The 23,374-nt window shown below is 37.3% G+C and overlaps 1 protein-coding gene across 1 annotated transcript in view; it reads right to left on the reverse strand.

The window, feature by feature from the left end:
- Positions 1–23,374, reverse strand: part of MAGI3 (membrane associated guanylate kinase, WW and PDZ domain containing 3) — a 290,328-nt gene that overhangs the window by 111,728 nt on the left and 155,226 nt on the right. The window contains exon 2 of the mRNA XM_026456708.2: positions 18,472–18,588. Coding sequence (XP_026312493.1) covers positions 18,472–18,588 — 117 coding nt within the window. The remainder of the gene's footprint in view (positions 1–18,471; positions 18,589–23,374) is intronic.

Genomic DNA, 23,374 nt, shown 5'->3' on the forward strand with positions numbered 1-23,374 from the left:
GTTTCATTAGAGGTTAATTTGTAGGTATTTAAAAAAAACTTACATGCCATTGTAAGTAACATTTTCATAAACTTTCATTTTCTAAATATTGATGGTATGAAAGAAGTAATTTATCTACAATAGAATGCACTAATTCTAACAGTACAATTAAGTGAACTTTGGAAACCATTATCCCCCAAAGTTTCCTTGGGCCTCTTTGCAGTCCTCCACTGTGGGCAGTTACTGACCTACTATCAGTAGAGTTTTGCCTTTAATATAATTTAATATAAATGGAATCATACATTAATTTGATTCCAGTAGTTGTCTGGCTTCTTTTACTTAGCCTGATGCTTTTGAGATTCACCCAGGTTGTTCAAATTCTTTTTACATTTAAGATGTAAATGTCATCTGCAAAGAGAGATCATTTTAAGTCTTTTCTAAGTTGAATGCCTTTTATTTCTTTTTCCTGTCTTATTACTCTGGCTAGAATTTTCAGTACTATGTTGAATAGTAATGGCAAGAGTGGGTATCCTTGCTTTATTGCGGGATCTTACAGGAAGTCTTCTGTCTTTCCCTGTTGAGCATAATGTTAGCTTTTATTATGTTGAGGTAGTTTCCTTCTACTCCTAATTTGTTGAGTATTTTTAAAAATCCTGATAGGGTACTGAATTTTGCTTTTTCTGTATTGAGATGTTAATGTGGTATAATATATTAACTGATTCTTTTTTTTTTTTTTTGAGGCAGAGACTTGCTCTGTCACCCAGGCTGGAGTGCAGTGGCCGGATCTCGGCTCACTGCAAGCTCCGCCTCCCAGGTTTACGCCATTCTCCTGCCTCAGCCACCCGAGTAGCTGGGACTACAGGCCCCCGCCACCTTGCCCAGCTAGTTTTTTTGTATTTTTTTTAGTAGAGACGGGGTTTCACTGTGTTAGCCAGGATGGTCTCAATCTCCTGACCTTGTGATCCACCCGTCTCGGCCTCCCAAAGTGCTGGGATTACAGGCTTGAGCCACCACACCCAGCCTATATTAACTGATTCTTATATGTTGAACCATCCTTGCATTCCAGGCATAAATTTTAGCTGGTCAAGATGTATGATCTTTTTAATGTGCAATATAATTTGGTTTGCTAGTATTTTCTTTAGAATTTTTGTGTCAAATATCCATCAGGGATATTGGCCTGTAGTTGTCCTTTATTGTGTCTTTGTCTGGTTTTGTTATCAGGGTAACAAGTTTAAATGAGTTTAGGAGTGTCCCTTTCTCTTCCGTTCTTTGGAAGAATTTGAGAAGGACTGGTATTAACTATTTGGTAGAATTCTCCAGGGGAGCCACCAGGTTCTAGGCTTTTCTTTGTTGAGAGGTTTTTGATTACTGCTTTAATCTCCACACTCGTTATAGGACTCTTCAGATTTTTTATTTCTTTATGATTCAGTCTTGGTAGTTTTATATTTCTAAAACTTTATCCATTTCTTCTAGATCATCCAATTTGTTGGCATCTAACTTTTCACTACAGTAGTCTTTATAATTCTTTTCATTTCTGTGACATCAGTTATAATATCTCCCCTTTCATTTCTAATTTTAGAAATTTAAGTCTTTTTTTTCTTAATCTAAGTAAGGAAGTAAGGGTTTATCAATTTTAGTGATTTTTTTAAAAAAAAAAAAACTCCTGGTTTGGTTGATTTTTTTCTTTTATGTTTTCTATTGAGTTTATCTCTGCTCTAGTCTTTATCATTTCCTTCCTTCTGCTGACTTTGGGTTTAGTTTGTTCTTATTTGTCTAATTCCTTAAGGTATAAGATTAGGTTGGTGACTTGAGATTTTTCTTCTCTTTTAATGTGTTTACTGCTATAAACTTCCCTCTTGGTACTGCTTTTACTACCTTCCATAAGTTTTAATATGTTGTATCTTTTAAAAAAATTTATCTCCAGATATTTCCAAAACTCTCTCATGATCCACTGGTTGTTTAAGAATACACTGTTTACTTTCCATGTATTTGCAAATTTTCCTGTTTTCTTTCTGCTAATTAATTTTAGTTTCATTCCATTATGCTGAGAGAATATACTTTACATAATTTAAATCTTAAATTCATTAAGACTTGTTTTGTGGCCTAATGTGGTTTATCATAGAGAATTTTCCATGCATGCTAGATAAGAATGTATATTCTGCTGTTATTGGATGAAATGTTCTGTATGTCCGTTAGGTCCATTTGGTCTCATATTGTTAAAGTCCTCTGTTTCCTCATTGATCTTTTGTCTTGTTTTATTCAGTTGGTATTCCACCGTATGGATATACCAAAACTAATTATCCATTCACCAATGATGGACATTTGGGTTGTTTCCAGATTTGGGCTATAATAAATAAAGCTGCTATTAACTTACATGACTTTGGATAGACATATATTTAAATGTATGTTGAGTTAATACCTAAGAGTGAAATTACTAGGTATTGTGGTAAGTGTATGTTTAATTCAATAAGAAAATGTCACATTACTTTCCAAAGTAGATGTCTTTGCATTTCCACCTGCAATATATGAGAGCTGCAGTTGATTTACGTTACTGTTTCTAAGTAGGAATGGTTTCTGGAGTTTCTTGGGTAATTTGTTTTCTCTAAATCTTACAACAAATTAGTTGCCAGGAAAAATGACAAAAAAGTTCTAATTCTCTTGCACCAATTAAAGTTTAACAATTTGACATAGAGACATCTGGCTTAAAGAAATCCGCTGATATCAACTGAAAGCAAGAGCAGGAAATGCTGAAAAGCAGAATCAAAGGTTAAGGTTGACATTGCCAGGAACCAGGACAGAAGCATGTGGGAGAGTAGCAGTCACAATATACTCAAGTCAGTCTTACTTGCAGCTGTTCCCACAAGTGTGTGTTCATGGCCATATCTGCTGGTGGTGGGTCTTTCTTACATAAAACAATACTAATAAGATGATATGTGTATTATACTTTATATAAATCCTACGAGTTGTGTTCCAAGAAATAACAAGTTTGGAGGCTAAGTCCTTAAATTGGCAGTCTCAACACACAACTCTGTGTAATGCTGTTAACCATGCTGGGAAATCTAAATATTAGGTTATTTGAATACTATCCAATAATATTTTCTGGCATTTTTCACTGATTATTTGTTACAAGCTTCAGTGCTTTGTAAATATTTAACAGAAGAAATGCAAAGAGAGAAAGTGAATGCTACTGTAGAACGTTCCAACATGAAATTAGAAATGGATCTAAAATCTGAAATAAAAGTAATATATTTAATAGATTTCAATGGCAAAATCAAAATCAGGAGAAGCAGACAAAATGCTTTCACAATTAAAAAAGAAAATGAGATTATATGAAACAACATACATTGTAATGCCCAATATGAGGATGTTTTTTGATACACTCTTAATAAATTTGATGAATGTCAGTGCAAAATGAAATACAATTTTTTCTGGCATACTTGTCTGGCATATTTATCACCAAACAAAGATCAAGACCATCAGATAAAACAATTGATACTTTGTGCTTTAAAATTTCATTTTAGGGTTAGGCTTGGCAGCTCACACCTGTAATCCCAGCACTTTGGGACGCTGAGGCGGGCGGATCACCTGAGGTCAGGAATTTGAGACCAGCCTGGCCAACATGGTGAAACCCCGTCTCTACTAAAAACACAAAAATTTGCCAAGTGTGGTGGCGCGCACCTGTAATCCCAGCTACTCAGGAGACTGAGGCAGGAGAATCACTTGAACCTGGAAGGCAGAGGTTGTGATGAGCTGAGATCGTGCCACTGTACTCTAGACTGGTCAACAGAGCAAGACTCTGTCTCAAAAATCAATCAATCAATCAAAAATAAATAAATAAATAAATAAAATTTTAGGTGTGAAAAATTCAAATGCTAAATATGTATGTGATTATCTTTCAAATTTTAAATGATTTTTATTTGGTATTTATTTTGTGTTAATGCCTCCATTCATTCATTCATTCATCATTTTAGAGATGCAGTCTTGCTATGTTGCCCAGGCTGATCTCGAATTCCTGGCTTCAAGATTTCCTTCTGCCTCAGCCTCCCAAAGTGCTAGGACTACAGACGTGAGCCACCATGCCCAACCAATGTCTCCTTCTTATAAGTTTTTCTGTTATCAAACATCTGTATCGAGTAGAGATCATTGAAAAATGGTAACAAAATCTTATTTTATTAGTTCATAATAATAATAATAGTAAACCATTTGATTTTATCTTGCCAGTTTCTCTCTGTAAGTGCTTGACACACAGGAGAATCCATCCTATACTACAGTGTTCGTAGCCATAACTACTGCCATAACAGTCAAGTGCAGCAGTCATTTGGGCTCTCAAGGTACTGGGTTCATTTGTCATTTCTTCACAATCAACTGTAGGTGATACTGTAATTAAATTGTGATGCCATGACTTCTCATGAATTATCAGCATCCCACCTCTCATTGGAAGAAACTTGGCACTCCACGTAAGATCAGCCAAGACAACCAAAACCAATTCTGAAATCCCTTCTTGGAGGTTCTGTCTCCTGGGAGCACTACTTGTACTAATTCTGTATCAAGATCCAGACAAGAGAGAGAAACCACATGGCAATCTGAACAGAGACAGTTTAGTATACAGAATTGTTAACTGTTTACAGGGAATTAACTAAGTAGGAATAAACAAAGACTCTAAAGAATATCACCCTAAAGCTGAGGCAGAATAGTTAAATCAGGAACAAACTTGGAAGGGAAGGACTCTCCCAAAGTCTGGGATTCAGACCTCATTGAAGAGGGTGTGGTAACAGCCCAGTGGATGGTGGGGAATTTTGCTGGGTTGCCTGAGGACAGAGCTAGTTTACAGGTAGTGGGTCAAGGATTATAGGCAGGGAACTGCATGGGGTACCAATGAAATTCACCAGCAAGCTACCTATGGTGGTGAGTGGGGTTTGTAAATAGAAAACCAGCTCAGACACTGGCTGGACTTGCCAGTAATCCATAGGAAAACTGGCTGCAGGGGATGTTGCTGAAAACTGGGGGACCAAATGGGATGTCACAGAACTCACCAGGAAACTGCTAAGAAGTCAGCTGGTACACTGCTGGTACTCATGAAATCACCTGTGAGGGTGTTGCTGAACTTGCTGTAAGGAAGTCTCCTGCAGGTGTGCCACTGAACTTGTCACTGAGAAGCTGACTGCTAGGGTACTGCTGAAACTTGCTGGGTGTCTTTTTGGATAGCAGGAGCAAAAAGAAAAAGATACACTGGAACCAGGAAAAGAACTCTCTTCTTTGTCCAGTATCCTTCCTGTGCCCTCTATTGAAAGCTTAACACTGTGCCAACGGACAGGAGACAAATGTTACAGTATCACAACCAGGCAAGAAAGTAGATTTATAGCTAAGAGGCAATATGGGTAATAAATGGCAGACTAATTTTCTGAGAGATTCTATCAAAAATGGGAGTTGAATTTTGCCAAATAATTTTTCTGCATCTATTAAAAAGATCATTGGTTTTTGTTTTCTAGTATTACTATATTAATTTTGAAATGTTATACCAACCTGGCATTCCTGAAACAAACTCCACTTGATCATAATGTATTATCCTTTTACATATTGCTATATATATATTGACTTGCTAAAATACTGTTAAGAATTTCTGAGTCTACATTCAAGAAAAATTTTAGCCTAACATTTTCTTTTAATATTTTTGTTTGATTTTAGAATCAGAATCATGTTCACAACACAGAATGAGTTGGGAAATGTTCCCTCCTATATTTTCTAAAAGAGTTTGTGTAGAATTGGTATTATTTCTTTCTTAAATGTTCAGAACAATTTACCAGTATCACCCAGGCCTAAAGTTTTCTTTCTTTTTTCCAACTTTTATTCTAAGTTCTGGGGTGCATGTGCAGGTTTGTTACATAAACGTGTGCCATAGTAATTAGCTGCACAGATCATCCTATCATCTACGTATTAAGCCCAGCATCCATTAGCTATTCTTACTGATGCTGTCCTTCCTCCCACCCTCCAACAGGCCCCAGTGTGTGTTGTTCCCCACCATGTGTCCATGTGTTCTCATCACTCAGCTTCCAATTGTAAGTGAGAACATTTGATTTTCTGTTCCAAATGAATTGTAAAATAGTTTTTTTCCCCCTAATTCTGTGAAGAATGTCAATGATAGTTTAATGGGAATAGCATTGAATCTATAAATTACTATGGGGCAGTATGGCCATTTTGATGATACTGATTCTTCCTATTCATAAGCATGGAACGTTTTTCCATTTATTTGTGTCATCATCTCTGATTTCTTTGAGCAGTCATTTGTAGTTCTTGAAGAGGTCATTTACTTCCCTTGTTAGCTGTATTCCTAGGTATTTTATTCTTTTTTTGTGGCAATTGTGAATGGGAGTTCATTCTGGATTTTGGCTCTCAGCTTGCCTGTTATTGATATATAGGAATGCTAGCAATTTTTGCACATTGATTTTGTACCCTGAGATTTTGCTGAAGTTGCCTATCAGTTTAAGAAGCTTTTGGGCAGAAACAGTGGAATTTTCTAGACATAGGAGATCATGTCATCGGCAAACAGGGATAGTTTCACTTCCTCTTCCTATGTGAATATGCTTTCTTTCTCTTTCTTGATTGCCCTTGTCAGAACTTCCAAAACTATATTGAATAGGAGTGGCGAAAGAGGGCATCCTTGTCTTGTGTTGGTTTTCAAGGGCAATGGTTCTAGCTTTTGTCCATTCAGTATGATATTGGCTGTGGGTATTATTATTTTGAGATATGTTCCTTCAATATCTAGTTTATTGAGAATTTTTAACATGAAGTGTTGTTGAATTTTATCGAAGGCTTTTTCTGCATCTACTGAGATAATCATGTGGTTTTTGTCTTTAGTTCTGTTTATGTGGTGAATTATGTTTATTGATTTGTGTATGTTGAACCAGCCTTGCATCCTGGGGATGAAGCCGACTTGATTGTGCTGGATGAGCTTTTTGATGTGCTGTTGGATTCGGTGTGCCAGTATTTTACTGAGGGTTTTTTCATTGATGTTCATTAGGGATACTGGCCTGAAGTTTTCTTTTTTTGTTGTATCTCTGCCAGGTTTTGGTATCAGGATGATGCTGGCCTCACAAAATGAGTAAGGGAGGGGTCCCTCCTTTTCAATTATTTGGAATAGCTTCAGAAGAAATGGTACCAGCTCCTCTTTACACCTCTGGTAGAATTCAGCTGTAAATCCCTCTGATCCTAGGCTTTTTTTGGTTGGTAGGCTATTTGTTACTGCCTCAATTTCAGAATTGGCTATTGGTTTCTTCAGGGAATCAACTTCTTTCTGGTTCAGCCTTGAGAGGGTGTATATGTCCAGGAATTTATCCATTTTCTTCTAGATTTTCTAGTTTATTTGCATAGAGGTGTTTATAGTATTCTCTGATGGTTGGTTGTATTTCTGAGGGGTCAGTGGTGATATTCCCCCTTATCATTTCTGATTGTGTTTGTTTGAATCTTCTGTCTTTTCTTCTTTATTAGTCTAGCTAGCAGTCTATTTTATTATTTTTTTCAAAAACCCAGCTCCTGGATTTGTTGATTTTTTTTTGAAGGGTTTTTCATGTCTCTTTCATATTTTGAGCCTATGTGTGTCTTTGCATGTGAGATGGGTCTCTTGAAAACAGTGTACTGATAGATCTTGATTCTTTACATTCTCCTTCAGTTCAGCTCTGATCTTGGTTATTTCTTGTCTTCTTCTAGCTTTGGGGTTTGTTTGCTCTTGGTTCTCTAGGTCTTTTAGTTGTGATGTTAGGTTGTTAACTTGAGATCTTTCTAGCCTTTTGATGTTGGCATTTAGTACTATAAACTTCCCTCTTAACACTGCTTTAGCTGTATCTCAGAGATTCTGATATGTTGTCTCTTTCTTCTCATTGGTTTCAAAGAACTTCTTGATTTCTGTCTCAATTTCATTATTTACCCAAGAGTCATTCAAGAGCAGGTTGTCCAATTTCCATGTAGTTGTATGGTTTTGAGTGAACTTCTTTCTTTCTCTTTCTTTCTTTCCTTCCTTCTTTCTTCCTCTTTTCTTTCTTTCTTCCTTTCTTTCTTTTTCTTTTTTAGACAGCGTCTCACTCTGTGGCTCAGACAGGAGTACAGTGGTGCAATCTCAGCTCACTGCAACCTCCACCTCCCGGTTCAAGCGATTCTCCTGCCTCAGCCCCGTGAGTAGCTAGGGCTACAGGAGTATGCCATCATATTCAACTAATTTTTGAGTGAATTTCTTAATCTTAATTTCTAATTTGATTACACTGTGGTCTGAGAGATTGTTATGATTTCAGTTCTTTTGCATTTGCTGAGGAGTGTTTTACTTCCTATTATGTGATCAGTTTTAGAGTAAGTACCGTGCAGTGATGAGAAGAATGTATATTCTGTTGTTTTGGGGTGGAGAGTTCTGTAGATATCTATCAGGTCCTCTTGATCCAGAGCTGAGTTCAGGTCCTGAATATCTTTGTTAATTTTCCATCTCAATGATCTGCCTAATATTGTCAGTGGGTGTTAAAGTCTCCCACCATTATTGTGTGGGAGTCTAAGTCACTTTGAAGGTCCTTAAGAACTTGCTTCATGGCCAGGCACAGTGGCTCATGCCTGTAATCACAGGACTTTGGGAGGCTGAGATGAGTAGATCATTTGAGGTCAGGAATTCGAGACCAGATTGGCCAACATGGTGAAACTCTGTCTCTACTCAAAAAATACAAAAAATTAGCCAGGTGTGGTGGTGGGCACCTACTGTCTCAGTTACTCAGAAGGCTGAGGCAGGAGAATTGCTTGATCCCAGGAGGTGGAGGCTGCAGTGAGCCAAGATCGCACCACTGCACTTCAGCCTGGGAGACAGAGTGAGACTCCGTCTCAAAAAGAATAAAAAATAAAAATAAAGAACTTTATGAATCTGGGTGCTCCTGTATTGGGAGCATATGTATTTAGGGTAGTTGGCTCTTACCATTGAATTGAACCCTTTACCATTATGTAATGCCCCTCTTTGACTTTTTTGATCTTTGTTGGTTTAAAGTCTATTTTAAAGTCTGTTGGTTAAAGTCTATTTTGTCTGAAACTAGAATTGCTTTTTTCCATTGGCTTGATAAATTTTCCTCCATCCCTTTATTTTGAGCCTATGTGTGTCTTTGCATGTGAAATGGGTCTCTTGAAAACAGTGTATTGATGGATCTTGATTCTTTACACAGCTTGCTATTCTTTGTCTTTTAATTGGGGCATTTAGCCCATTTATATTTAAGGACACCATGGTTATGTGTGGATTTGATACTGTCATCATGACGCTAGCTGGTTATTTGGCAGACTTGTTTATGGTGGTTGCTTCATAATGTCACTGGTCTGTGCACCACAGTGTGTTTTTGTAGTGGCTGGCAATGATGGTTTTTCCTTTTCATATTTAGTGCTTCCTTCAGGTGCTTTTGCAAGGCAGGTCTAGTGGTAATGAATTCCCTTAGCATTTGCTTGTCTGTAAAGGATATTAATTCTCCTTTGCTTATGAAGCTTGGTTTGGCCAGATATGAAATTCTGGGTTGGTAATGTTGATTATTGGCCCCAATCTCTTCTGGCTTGCAGGGTTTCCACTGAGAGGTCCACCGTTTTTATCTGGTGGCTTCCCTTTGTATGTGACCTGGCCTTTCTCTCTGGCTGTGCTTAACATTTTTTCTTTCATTTCAACCTTAAAGAATCTGATTATTAATTGTCTTGGGGATGATCTTCTCATGGAGTATCTTACTGGGGTTCTCTGCATTTCCTGAATTTGAATGTTGGCTTGGTCTGTCTTGCTAGGTTGGGGAAATTCTCCTGGATGATATCCTGAAGTATGTTTTCCAACTTGGTTCCATTCTCCCCATCATTTTCAGGTACCCCAATCAGTCGTAGATTTGGTCTCTATATAATCCCCTATTTCTTGGAGGTTTTGTTCATTCATTTTCATTCTTTTTTCTTTATTCTTGTCTGCCTGTCTTAATTCAGAAAGCCAGTCTTCCAGTTCTTAGATTCTTTCCCCTACTTGGTTTATTCTGCTATTAATACTTATGATTGCATTGTGAAGTTCTTGTAGTGTGTTTTCAGCTCTAACAGGGAGTTATGTTCCTCTCTAAAATGGCTTTAGCTGTCAGTTCCTGTATTGTTCTATGATGATTCTTAGCTTCTTTGCATGGGGTTACAATGTGCTCCTTTAGCTCAGTGAAGTTCATTATTACCCATCTTCTGAAGCCTACTTCTGTCATTTCAGCCATCTCAACCTCAGTCTGCTTCTGAGACCTTGCTGGAGAGGTGTTGTGGTCATCTGGGAGAAAGGGGACATGCTAGGTTTTTGAGTTTTCAGCTTTTTTTGCATTGATTCTTTCTCATCATTTTGGGCTTATGTACCTTTGATCTTTGAGGTTGCTGATCTTTGGACGGGGTTTTTGTGGTTTTTCTTTGTTGTTGTTTTCTGTTTATTTGTTTTTCTTTTAACAGTCTGGCCACTCTTCTGCAGTGCTGCTGCAGTGTGCTGGGGGTCTGCTCCAGACTCTAGTTGCTTTGGTTCATCCTGTACCTGGAGGTATCGCCAGTGAAGCCTGCAAAACAGCAAAGATGGCAGCTTGCTCCTTCCTCTGGAAGCTCTGTCCCAGGTGGGTACTGACCTATTGCCAGCCCAAATGTACCTGGAGGAGGTGGTTGGAGACCCCGGTTGGGAAGTCTCACCCAGTGAAGACGAACGGGATCAGTGTGGCTACTTTTTGGTAGAACAGCTGTGTTGTGTTAGGGATTCCTTCAGCTCCCTATTGGTCTGGGCTCTCCAAGGCCCACAGGATGGACCCATTGATGGGCCCAAACGGCCAAGGTAGCAGCTTGCCCATCCCTCAGGTACTCTGTCCCAGGGAGAAATTGGAGCTCTGTCAGTTCCATAGAACATGGGTGGTGGCTGAAGGCCCTGGCTGGGAAGAGCCAGCTGGGAGGACCAGCTGAGACAAGGAGTGGATCAGAGTCTGGCTTAAAGAAACAGTCTGACCACGCCTCAACAGAACAGCTGTGTCCTGGTGGAGAACCGCTTCTACCCATCAACTTGGACTCTCCAAAGCCTGTAGGCTGTAACAGTTAAGAGGGCTCAGGTGGCAGCCCTCCCTGGGGCACTCCACCCCAGGGAGAGATCAGAGCTCTGTCCATAGTATGTGCCAGTGGGCATGGCTGGAGGGCCCAGCTGGGAGGCCCTGCCCAGTGAGGAGGATGTGATCCAGACTGCTTAAAGCAGCAGTCTGGCCATGATCTGGCAAAGCCACTGTGTTGTGTCCGGAACTTCTGGACTCTTCAAAGCCCGCATGCTGGAATGGCTGAGTTGACCAAACAGCAGAGATGGTGCCTACCCCTCTCCCCTTAAAGTTTTCTTTATAGGAAAGTTAAAAACTAAAATTCAATTTCTTTAATAGATAGAGGGTTTTTCAGCTCACCTATTTCTTCATGAGTGAGCATTGGTAGTCTTTGTCTTCTAAAGAATTTGTCCATTTTATCTAAGTTGTTGAGTTTATTGGCATAAAGTTATTCAGAATATTCCTTATTAGGCTAGGTGTGGGGTCTCACATCTATAATTCCAACACTTTGGGAGGTCAAGGCCAGAGGATCACTTGAGCTCAAGAGTTTGAGACCAGCCTAGGCAACATAGCAAGACCTCATCTCTATTTAAAAAAAAAAAAAAATTAGCTGGGCACGGTGGCACACATCTGTAGTTCCAGCAACTAAGGAGGTTGAGGCAAGAGGATAACTTGAGCCCAGGAGATGGAAGAAATGGAAGTTCAGTTATAATCACACCAGTGAATTCCAGGACCTGGGTGACAGAGGGAGACTGTCTCAAAAAAAAAAAAAATTATTTATCATCCACTTACACACTTAACATCTATAGGATTTTCAGTGATGTCACCTCTCTCATTCCTGATATTGTTTTGCTTTGTAGTAACAGAGTCAAAAACTCCTGGACTCAAGCAATCCTCCTGCCTCAGCCTCCCAAAGCACTGGGATTACAGGCATGAGCCACTGCACCCAGCCTCCTGATAGCATTAATTTGTGTTTAATTTCTTCCTAAGCGGTCTAGTTAGAGGTTTATCACTTTTATTGATCTCAAAGTATGAGCTTTGGGTTTCATTGATTTTTTTCTATTTTCTATTTCACTGGTTTCTACTCTTTATGTTTTCTTCCTTCTACTTAAAATAAGTATTTTTCTCCCTTTTAAGATTCTTAAGGTAGAAGTTTAGATCACTAACTTGAAATCTTCATTATTTTCTAATATAAGTATTTAATACTGTCAGTTTCCATCTAAATACTACTCTAGCTACATCCTACAAATTTTCATATATTGTGTCTGATACATTTCAATTTGTTGGTTGATATGTGTAATATTTTGTAATCTCCTTTGTGATTTATTCAACTCACAGTTTATTTAGAAGTGTGCTATTAATTATTAATTTCTGAATATCTGTTAGTAATTTCTTTCTCTTTTTTTTTTTAAGAGACGGTCTCACTCTTGATGTGATTATAGCTCACTATAGCCTCAAACTCCTGGGCTCAAGGGATCCTCCCACCTCAGCCTCTCAAGTAGCTAGGACTATAGGTACATGCCACCTTGCCTGCCTCGTTTAAAAAAGATTTTTTTTGTAGAGATGGGGTCTTGGTATGTTGCCCAGACTGGTATCAAACTCCTAGCCTCAAGCAATCCTCCTATCATCATTAATAATTTCTAATTTAATTTCATGATGGCCAGATAACATGTTTTATATGATTTAAGTCTAAATCCTCTTAAACGTATCAGTTCTTGCCTTGTGGTACAGAATATGGCCTATATTTGTGAATGTATCATCTATACTTGAAAAGCATGTGGATTCTGCTGCTGTTGGGTGGCATCTTCTAATAAATAGTAACTAGGTCAAGTTGGTTGAAAATGCTGTTCATGTTTTCTATTATCTTACAGATGTTTTGCTTAATTTTAAAATTAATTACTAAAAGGGGATGTTGAAATCTTGAACTGTAATTATGAAGCTGTGTATTTTTCTTTCAGTTCTATTGCTCTGGTATCATTTCCCTTCTACCTGAAGAATTTCCTTTAATATTTCGTTTTGTTTGTTGTTTGTGCATTCTTACAATGTAAGAAATATTAATATCTGCTCCTGAAAACTTCACCTTTTTGTTTGTCTGAAAATTCTTTATTTCTCTTTCATTTTTGAAGGATATTTTTGTTGTACATAGAAATCCAGGTTGGCATTTTTTTTTCCTTGCAGCATGTTAAAGATGTTATTTGATGGACTCTGGGTTATACTGTTGCTGTGGATTCTGCAGTCATTCTTTGTTCCCTTGCATGTAATTTATGTTTTTTTTTTCTGTTTTTTGCATTTTCTTTTTCAAAAATTTTTATTTTATTTCACTTTATTTAGAGATGGGGTCTCACTATGCTGCCCAGGCTGGATTTGAACTCCTGGGCTCAAGTGATCCACCCACCTCAGCTTCCTGCTGAGTTGAGATTACAGGCACATGCCAGCATGCCCAGCATCATTTTCTTTTTATCAATGGTTTTTTATAATCTAATTATGATGTCCTTTGATATGGTTTTCCTCATGTTTCTCCTGTTTCGGGTCTATTGAGCTTCTTTGATCTGTGCGCTTATTATTTTCATCAAATTTGGAAAAATTTCAGTCACTATTTCTTTAAGTATTTTTCTCCTTCCTCCACTTTGCCTTGATAGTTTGCCATGGGTAAATATAAATGCATCGTAGTCCTGTTTTGCCTATATTTAAATGTCTGAAAACAGCTGTTACATATTCCTCATCCAATTTCTAGTTGTCTATGACAACAGGGTAAATCTAGTACTAGTTATGGTACTGGTACTTCATGGCAGAAGTAGAAATCTCTCCCCTCCCCATTGTCATCTGGTTGTTCAAAAAAAAAAAAAGTTTTCACTTTCTCAGTCATTTTCTTCTCTGTGCTTCAGTTTCATTAGTTTATACTGCTATGTGTTCAGGTTCACTGATCTTTTCTTCTCCAGTTTTGAATCTTCTGTTAAGTCCATTCAGTGAATTTTTAAGGTTCCACTTAATTCATATATACATATATATACACACACACACATACATACACACACACATACATACACATATAAATATTTATATATAATTTTTCTCTTCATTATGTTGATATTGTTCTTTAAATCCTTGAGCATATTTCTAATAACTAAAACTGCTGGTATAGTCCTGCCATCATGTGTCAGTTCTGTTTCTTTTTTCTATCAGCTGACTTTTCTTTTGATTATAGGTCACATTTTCCTGCGTTTTACAGGTCTAGTAATTTATTATTAGATGCTGGACATTTTGAATATTTTGTTACACAATGTTTCCATTTTGTTGTCTTTCTATTTTTTTTGTTTGTTTGTTTGTTTGAGATGGAGTCTCACTATGTCGCCAGGCTGGAGTGCAGTGGCATGATCTCGGCTCACTGCAACCTCTGCCTCCTGGGTTCAAGCGATTCTCCTGCTTCAGCCTCCCAAGTAGCTGGGACTACAGGCACACACCACCATGCCCAGCTAATTTTTGTATTTTTAGTAGGGACGAGGTTTCACCATGTAGGCCAGGATGGTCTCGATCTCTTAACCTCATGATCTGCCTGCCTCAGCCTCCCAAAGTGCTGGGATTACAGGCATGAGCCACTGAGCCCGGCCAATGTCTTTCTTTAAAGAGTGCTGATTTACCTCTTTCTTTCTTTCTTCCTTTTTTGCTAGCAGTTAAGTTGCATGCATATTCACTTGATCCTTTGGGGTCTTGCTTAATTAAGCTTTGTTAAAGCAGGGCTAGAGGAACTTTATCTGTGGCTATTTTAGCCCTGCTAGTAAGGCAGGAGTCTTATGGGATTCTTCCACCAAGCTGATTAGAACTCAAATGTCTCCTGGCCCTGGGTGAGCTCTGGGAATTGTTAAACTTACAACTCCAAGAGATTTTTTGGTTTAACCTTGAAGAGTCTCGTCCTACATATTCTCAGCTTAGTATTCAGCCACAGAGTCAAGGGGGTGCCTTTACAGATTGTTTGAGCTCTTTTTCTTCATAGTTGTCTTCTCTGTGACATACTGTCCTGCAAATTCCAGACACCTCAGGCTTCTTGAACTCAGATTTCTGTCCCTTCAACTCAGAGTCCATTGTACTCTGCCTGGGCTCTCCTTCCTTGTGCTGTGGTCCAGAAAGTGCCTTTAAGTAGAAACTTGAGGAAATTATAGGATTCCTCTGTGTGTGGTCTCCTTTCTTCTTCTCTCAGGGATTACAGTCCCATTCCACCTACAGCTCAATATCTGACAATAGAAGTGCCCTCTCTCTTTTTTCAACACCGTTGCTCAAATTGTCTCAGATTTTTGGAGTAAGCCTCCTTTTAGGGGGCTTCTATGTCCTTCTGGTATGTCTCTATAATTTTTTAAGCACTATATACTTTCTGATACACTTACATGCTCCAAAGCTCATCGTGTACTTTCCTTGCCCCAGACCTAGAATCAGAACTATCTCCAAGGAGACCTCAAACTTTTTAGGAAAGTATGATATTTAGAAACCAGATGTGACCCTTCAGTATGCTAACTGCTACTGATGCGGCATTGTGTCTAGGTTCCTAGAGGGAGCTTTGGACACTTCAATTTGTGTGTAAGTTAAGAGGGCCTATTGAGATCTAAAAGGGCTACAGCTGCTTGGACCCTATGAAATGAAACACAATAAATTTTAGCTCCCTTCAAGGATAAAAACCTCACAGTGAGGAAACTGCAAAACTAGAACAATAAAATTAAAAGAAAAACTCAAGTGAAAGTGGCAGAGGGCAGTAAAAAAAAGACCTATCTTAGAAAGTACAAGTACATATTTTTATTATCTTGTTTTAACAAGGGAAGAGGAAGCTCTAGAGCCATGAAACTAAAAATGAGACATCCCATGCAGGAAAAATATCAAGTCACTTACAAAGAAATGAAAATTAGATTGCTACCAAACTCTTTAAGAGCAATGCTTTATGCCAAAAACAGTTAGACAGTTGACTAATATATTTAAGATAGTTGAGGAAAGAAAATGAGTCAAAAATTTTATATCCATCCAAACAAACATCAAAGTATAAAGGCTACAAACAAAATCCTAAGATGATCCTGTGAGCCTTTGCTGGGAAATTGGGTAAAGAAAAAGCTTTAGACAACTACAATTAGTGAAAAAATAACAACATAAGGATTGGTGGTTATATTAAATATGTATTTACCCACAGAATAAAAGATAAATGATAATTATAAAGGAGGAAATTACAGTAATGTAATGGCTATTTGCTTAGCCAATGTAGATACAGCCCAACTGTAAAAAAAAAAAAAAATAGGGTAAGAATGAGGAAAGCACATGCAAAGTGGAAAAAGCTTACTGATCACCTCATATTTGGTAGGAATAAAAAGGTATATACTTCAAGTCAGATGATGGGAGAGAAGGAAGGAAAAAGAAGAGATGACTAAGTAATTTAAATATTACTCATAGTAGAGATAGAAGCAAAAAAAGAGGGAGGGAGGAACAAAGATTATTATATAAAGGTATCAAGGTAACCATTAAAAAAAAAGATCCCTACAAACCTTTCTAAAAAGAGAGAGATCAAATAAAATGACTACATAGTGAAAGGATTTTCATACAAAAGGCTTATATATGGTAAATATAAAAACCATGACAGAACTGAGGCTAAAGATATTGATCACATCGATAAAAATTTAAAAAGTTTCACACTGGCTACTGAGTAAAGTCCAGAACTATTTGTAAAACAGAGATTCAGAGACTTTAAGAATAACAAGATGGACAAAGACACATCAGGCAAATACAAATAGAAATAAAGGCAGAAGTTGTGATCTGCAGCTACAAGGCAGATTTGTAGGAGGAAATCATAGATGAAGAGGCAGATTAAAAAAACAAAAAATATTTTATGTGATGCTAAGGAGTCTGAACTTGATTTGTTAGTGGAAATCTTTGAAGGATAAACTACAGATGGATAAGAATTGGATGTTCACTTTATTTTTAAATTTTTTTCCCTTCCCTATAGTGCTAAGAAATGTGTACTTTAAAAATCGATTGAATTGAGGTGAAATGAGAGGCAGGAGATCCAGTTAGAATGGGAGAAGGGGACAAACACTACTTGAGTGCCTACTCTAGGCCAAGCAGTTTTACATACATGCTCTCATTTTAAATCCTAGTGACAGCTACATGAGGTGCGTCTTGTTATTTTAATTCCATATATAGAGTTTCTGAGGACCAGGAACATTAAGTAACTTGCCCAAGTAAAGTAGCCACTAAGATTCTAGAGTAAAGATTTTGAACTCAACTTTACTTAGCTCTTTGCCACTACATAGTCAAGGTAGGAAGGGAGGAAGCCAGGGAGGGAGGGAAAAAAAATTATTCCAAGTAAGAGAGAGTTCCTTTCCTCCTTTTCTTCTTCTTCTTTTTTTTTTTTTTTTTTTTTTACATTTTTTTCTTGTTGGGGAAGAGGCAGATTTTAAAATTATTTTAAAATAATGTTCTAATAAAATACTTGCTCTTGGTATACAAGGCATTGGGAGCTAAAAAGTCTTCTTACTGCATAAGGCTTTACAAATCGATTTACAGGAATAAAATCTAGTTAACAACATGTAAATATATATTCTTTTTTGATTTCCTTTTTTTCTTTCTTTCGAGATGGAGGTCTCACTGTTGTCGCCCAGGCAGGAGTGCAATAGCGTGATCTTGGCTCACTGCAACCTCCGCCTCTTGGGTTCAAGCGATTCTCCTGCCTCAGCCTCCCAAGTAGCTGGGATTACAGGTGCCTGCCACCATGCTTGGCTAATTTTTGTGTTTTTAGTAGAGATGGGGTTTCACCATGTTGGCCAAGCTAGTCTCAAACTCCTGACCTCAGGTGATCTGCCCACCTCAGCCTCCCAAAATGCTGGGATTACATAGTCTTAAATTCTAGTCATCACTTTTTAAAAGTCACAATATAGAATCTTCCAGTTTTTCTACTTTATACCTTTTTTTTTTTTTTTTTTTTTCCGAGGCAGAGTCTTGCTCTGTCATCCAGGCTGGAGTGCAGTGGCGTGATCTCAGCTCACTGCAACCTCCACTTCCTGGGTTCAAGCGATTCTCCTGCCTCAGTCTTCAAAGTAGCTGAGATTACAGGTGCCTGCCACCACACTCAGCTAATTTTTGTGTTTTTTGTAGAGACAAGGTTTCACCATGTTGGCCAGGCTGGTCTCAAACTCTTGACCTCAAGTAATCCACCTGCCCTGGCCTCAAAAAGTGCTAGGATTATAGGTGTGAGTCACTGCACCCGGCCCAGTTTTTCTACTTTTAAAAACAAAACCTCTCAAGTTCTCTGAAACTTTTTCTTCTTATCCAATTTTGTTTCATTTTTGTTCCCAACTTAGTCTTCACAATTTAATGTGAAATACTCTATCAAACTATCTGTAGATGTTTAGTTAAGAAAGGACATTTCTGCTTCAGTTCTTTTATTCCATCACATACTTACATGGAATGGTTCTCAAGTAGAGATTATCTCTGATCACTTGCTGCAGTTTGTGGTCAATTGATCCTTTTTGAAACTGAAGACTTAGGTAATGCCGCAAATCTTTATTAATGACTTTGCCTGGAGCAAAGACAAAAAAACAGAAAATAAATGCATAATTTTTAGACGTTCACTTAAATATAGAAGCTAGTAACTGAATACTCTTAAACCAGTTAGCTATAAATTGGATAAAGGAATCAGAGTATTTTACTAAAAAGAAAATAAAACCAAATTATTTATAGGTACTATAATTAAAATATGTACCTGCAACATAATGTGGGAATGATTTTACATGGTAAGGGATGGAGAAGGTACAGGTCAGAGAGGGTGACAAAAATATTCAGAGTAATTTCATTTAGTCCCATGGCTTTAAATGCTATCTATATAATGATAACTTCCACATTCATATCATGTCTCCATCCTTGATCTACCTCTGCCAAGCTCTAAACTCATCAAACTGATCCATATATATTGCAGATATATTTGGAAGTCAAATAAACATCTCAAGTTTCAGATAGCCAAAACAGAACTTTTAATTCCATCTGCCCCCAATGTTTCCTCCCCAATATTTTCCCTATTGTAGAAGGCACCATCAGCTTGCAAAACAATCTCGAAATCTAGAAATCATCCTTGATTTCTCCTTTTCATTCTACCCATCCAGATCCAACCCATTAGCAACTTTTGTCGGTTCTACTTCCAAGACATACTTGACTTTTCTTCATTTCCTTTGCCACCACCCTAATCTAAGCCCCCACTGATTCCTCATCTGGAATTTTGTCCCAGCCTTCTAATCGGCATCTATTCTTGTCTCCTTTCTGCCACTTTCCACCACTTAGCAGCCAGAGTGAGATTTAAAACATAAATCTGATAATTACTACTCTGTTTAGGGTCCCCCAAGATATCTTGTACTTGCATCAAAATCTAAAACCTGAACAGGGACTAGAAGGCCCTACATGTTCTGACTCCAGCCATCTCTGATCCTAATTTGGTCACTCTTCCCACTGTCAAACACTGCTCCACGTATGCTTGGCCATCTTTCTGATCTTCGAAAAGGCCAAACTGGCCCCACCTTACGGTCTTCTGCCTATCACTAGATTAAACAGGCATTTTCTGTCCACTTGCTTGACTCCTAGATACAATGTGAATAATTAAGAAAGTCGAAGATTTTCTATTATTTGTGGGGAAAATGGGAAATAAATAGAGAAATATAAGGGCTCTCAAAGAAATATGAAGCAGAAAAAATAGGATTGCAGAAATCTGATAGCAATGAATTTATACTGAGGGTTGAACTTAAAATGAAACTCCAAGTAGTCCAAACCACTGTTCATTAGACAAGGCTTCAGATAATTAGAAAAAAAATCAATGCTAAAGCAAAATAGATTATTTTACTAATAAGAACAGTTGATTAAAGTATACTATTTTATTTAGAGCAACACACTTATGACAAGGTTAGATAAATCAAATACTATAGATCAGCTAATTCTTTTAACTATTATTCCACAATATTACATTTCTAATTCCCTCTTTTGCTCTTCTCATATGTATAAATGAACATAACCTATGCAAGACAGTGTTAATATAAGCAGGAAATCAGTGTGTGTCAAAAGTTCAGCAAACATATTCAGACTCTAAACTAATATACACAAACCTTAAAAAATCCTTCTTTTGTCTTGCCAAAAATAGATGCTGAGCAAGGGGGAGCCTTTGTGATTTTAATAAACCTGAAAGATATTTACCAGGATGAACACAGAAGAATCTCTGATCCCAGAGATTGTTTCTATTAAGCATTTAGGGATCCCACTAACCCAAGTATTATTTAGATAAAAATAACATTATTTCATTTTTAAAATTTATAATACAGAATAGTACAGTATACTATTCATCACTGGATAGAATAAAATGCTAATTTATAATCAATACTGCATAGTCTCATTGCTTATTGAACAAAAATATACCAAATAATGAATTCATTAAGTATTTTTAAAATCAGGTAAGAGATATCTCAAATGCTTTGTAAATGTTATAAAACAGGTTTTGGTAAATCGCGATATAGTTGCCTAAAGGTGTTTTGTGATACTTGGGGAAGTTTTGTTAGGGTTTTTGAACAGACAGAGAATGCATCATTGTTTTTTCCCCACTTAAAAATAACACAATGTAGGCTCTGGTATCTAAAAATCTGCTATACAACATATTTTCAGAAAAAGACTTCATTTGGATAAAAGATAATACATGAATAATTTAAAACGACAATCTGACTCAATACTTTGTTTTATTAACTCACAATTTCCTTTAATTTGAAGCTTTACTGTCAGATATGGTATAACTTACAAAGATAACTATAAAATGCTAAAAACTCAGATTGTATTTTAGTCTATAAAATAACAACCATTAAATTAGATATAATTAAGGACAAAGCCACAATAAAATCAGAAATACAGCATAATGGGTCTCTTAAAGCAAAATAATTGAAACAACTCAATTTCTGTTTTATTTTGTTTTGTTTTGTTTTGTTTTTTGAGACGGAGTCTCGCGGTGGCGCGATCTCAGCTCACTGCAAGCTCCGCCTCCCGGGTTTACCCCATTCTCCTGCCTCAGCCTCCCCAGTAGCTGGGACTACAGGCGCCCGCCACCACGCCCGGTTAATTTTTTGTATTTTTAGTAGAAATGAGGTTTCACCGTGTTAGCCAGGTTGGTCTCAATCTCCTGACCTCATGATCCGCCCATCTTGGCCTCCCAAAGTGCTGGGATTACAGGCTTGAGTCACCACGCAGGGCCTCAATTCTTCTTTCAAGGGCCTACAAGATCTTAAGACTGAGAGGCCAAGGCTGGAATTGAACTCTTTTTTTCACCCTTCACTTCTACTGGGATTCTAGATGTAACACCAAGATGAACAGTTGCAAAGAAAAGTGTGAGGGACAATTTTGTAAGTGTGATATTTTGGCCGGGTGCTCATGCCTGGAGTCCCAGCACTTTGGGAGGCCAAGGCAGTTGGATTACTTGAGGTCAGGAGATCGAGACCAGCCTCGCCAACATGGTTAAACCCCATCTCTACTAAAAATACAAAAATTAGCAGGGTATGGTGGTATGTGCCCATAATCCCAGCTACTCCAGAGGCTGAGGTAGAAGAATCGCTTGAACCTGGGAGGCACAGGTTGCAGTGAGACGAGATCGCCCTGCTACACTTCAGCCTGGGCAACAGAGTGAGATTCTCTCTCAAAAATAAACAAATAAATAAATAATCGTGATATTTTATGTAAACATCTGCAAGTATTCAAAAAAGTCATCATACTTTTTTGAGGCTAGAGGCAAAATATTATAAGCATCAAAGAAATATCAATTATGAAAGTTTAATAAGTTAACTATGCGTTTGCAGTCTCTAAAAGTAACAATTAATAAAAAAAAAAATTGGATGTAGCAATTATCATGGACTGCCAAAAGAACTTCCTAAGGGGACAAAATATATGGTTCTCTCTTTGATATGATTCCAGGGAATTTGTATTGTTTTTAAAAATATGTAAATATCTTGAACAGGCAGCTGACTGTGGGATTACCAGAAGGCCAACAGACACATTGACTCAAAAAGACACTGCTGAGTATATCTGTCCTATCAAGTTGTATATGAACATCTGCCTTTTATTTAGGGATAGTTCACAGGAATGACATTTCAAAGGTATGAAAAACATCCAAGTGAGCTTAATATAGTTGTTACTGAACAAAGAAAAGATTCCTCATAATGTTAGCATTCTTAACATAGTCAGACTTTGCTCTAAATGCTAATATTATGCCTTGACTTCTAAGTAAATTTATAAGTCAAGGTTACATATATAAATTAAAAACAGATTTATATAACTTACAAATACAGCTCGGTTGGAAAAAAGTCCCTAACAGAAACCTCAATCATATGAATAAATCTAGGCACTCAAGTTTCAACATACAAATCCTTAAAAAACTAATAACTACAATCCATACTTTCTGAATATATGCAAATTAATGTTCACCACCAGTTCTCTGTGAGGAACCAGTATATAAAGTAACTATTATTTAACTAAACCCTGGGCATCCTGGCATGGGGATGGTCAGGCAAGCAGCTGTAAATCAATCTAATTACAATCTAATTTCATCATGTTTCCACAAGGATAGATAAGGAAACATTGTCAACCACTTGGCTAAAGTCAAGATACAACATGTCTTTACTATTCTCTAATTCAGTAGCAATTATAAAACTGAAAATAAAGCAAAAAAAAAAAAAAATGAGGTCAGTTTGTCATGTCTTATTCTTATAAATTCATATTGATTCATGGTGATCATCTCATTCTCTTCTAAACACAATATTTCATTTTTTTACAATCTCTTCCAATTTTACCACAGTTTAAAGTTAGGGAACTGGTCTTGGGTTTTTGCAATATACTTTATTCCTTTTTGGAAACTGGGACATTTGTCTCTCTCCTGTCTCCAAGTATTTATCCTATATTCTCAGTGATTTTGTTAAAAAAATAAAAAAATAAAAAAATACTGACAATAACCCTAAGATTATACCTGAGTCCATCAACTCCTGGGAGGCAATTCATTTGGGTCTTGAAAATTTAAATTCATTTAAAGTGAATGATACTCCATCTTCTCATATTTTTTGTTTGTTTGTTTAATTTCCTCTGTTTCAGGTTGTTTGTTTTACCTTTTACTATGGGAAAAGGATTTCTGCTACTGCAGGATTACAGAAGCAAAGTAGAATTGTATAGGTCTGATTTTTACCTGTAAACAAACATTAAGAATATCTTCTTCAGACAGTGAGCTATCCCTTCCCTCTTGTTGCTCTTGCTGCAAACACAACCTTAAAAGTTCTTTGTGCACTCTGAGGCATCTCGGCTCG

The sequence above is a fragment of the Piliocolobus tephrosceles genome, chromosome 1 (genome assembly GCF_002776525.5).
Source record: "Piliocolobus tephrosceles isolate RC106 chromosome 1, ASM277652v3, whole genome shotgun sequence".
NCBI lineage: Eukaryota > Metazoa > Chordata > Mammalia > Primates > Cercopithecidae > Piliocolobus > Piliocolobus tephrosceles.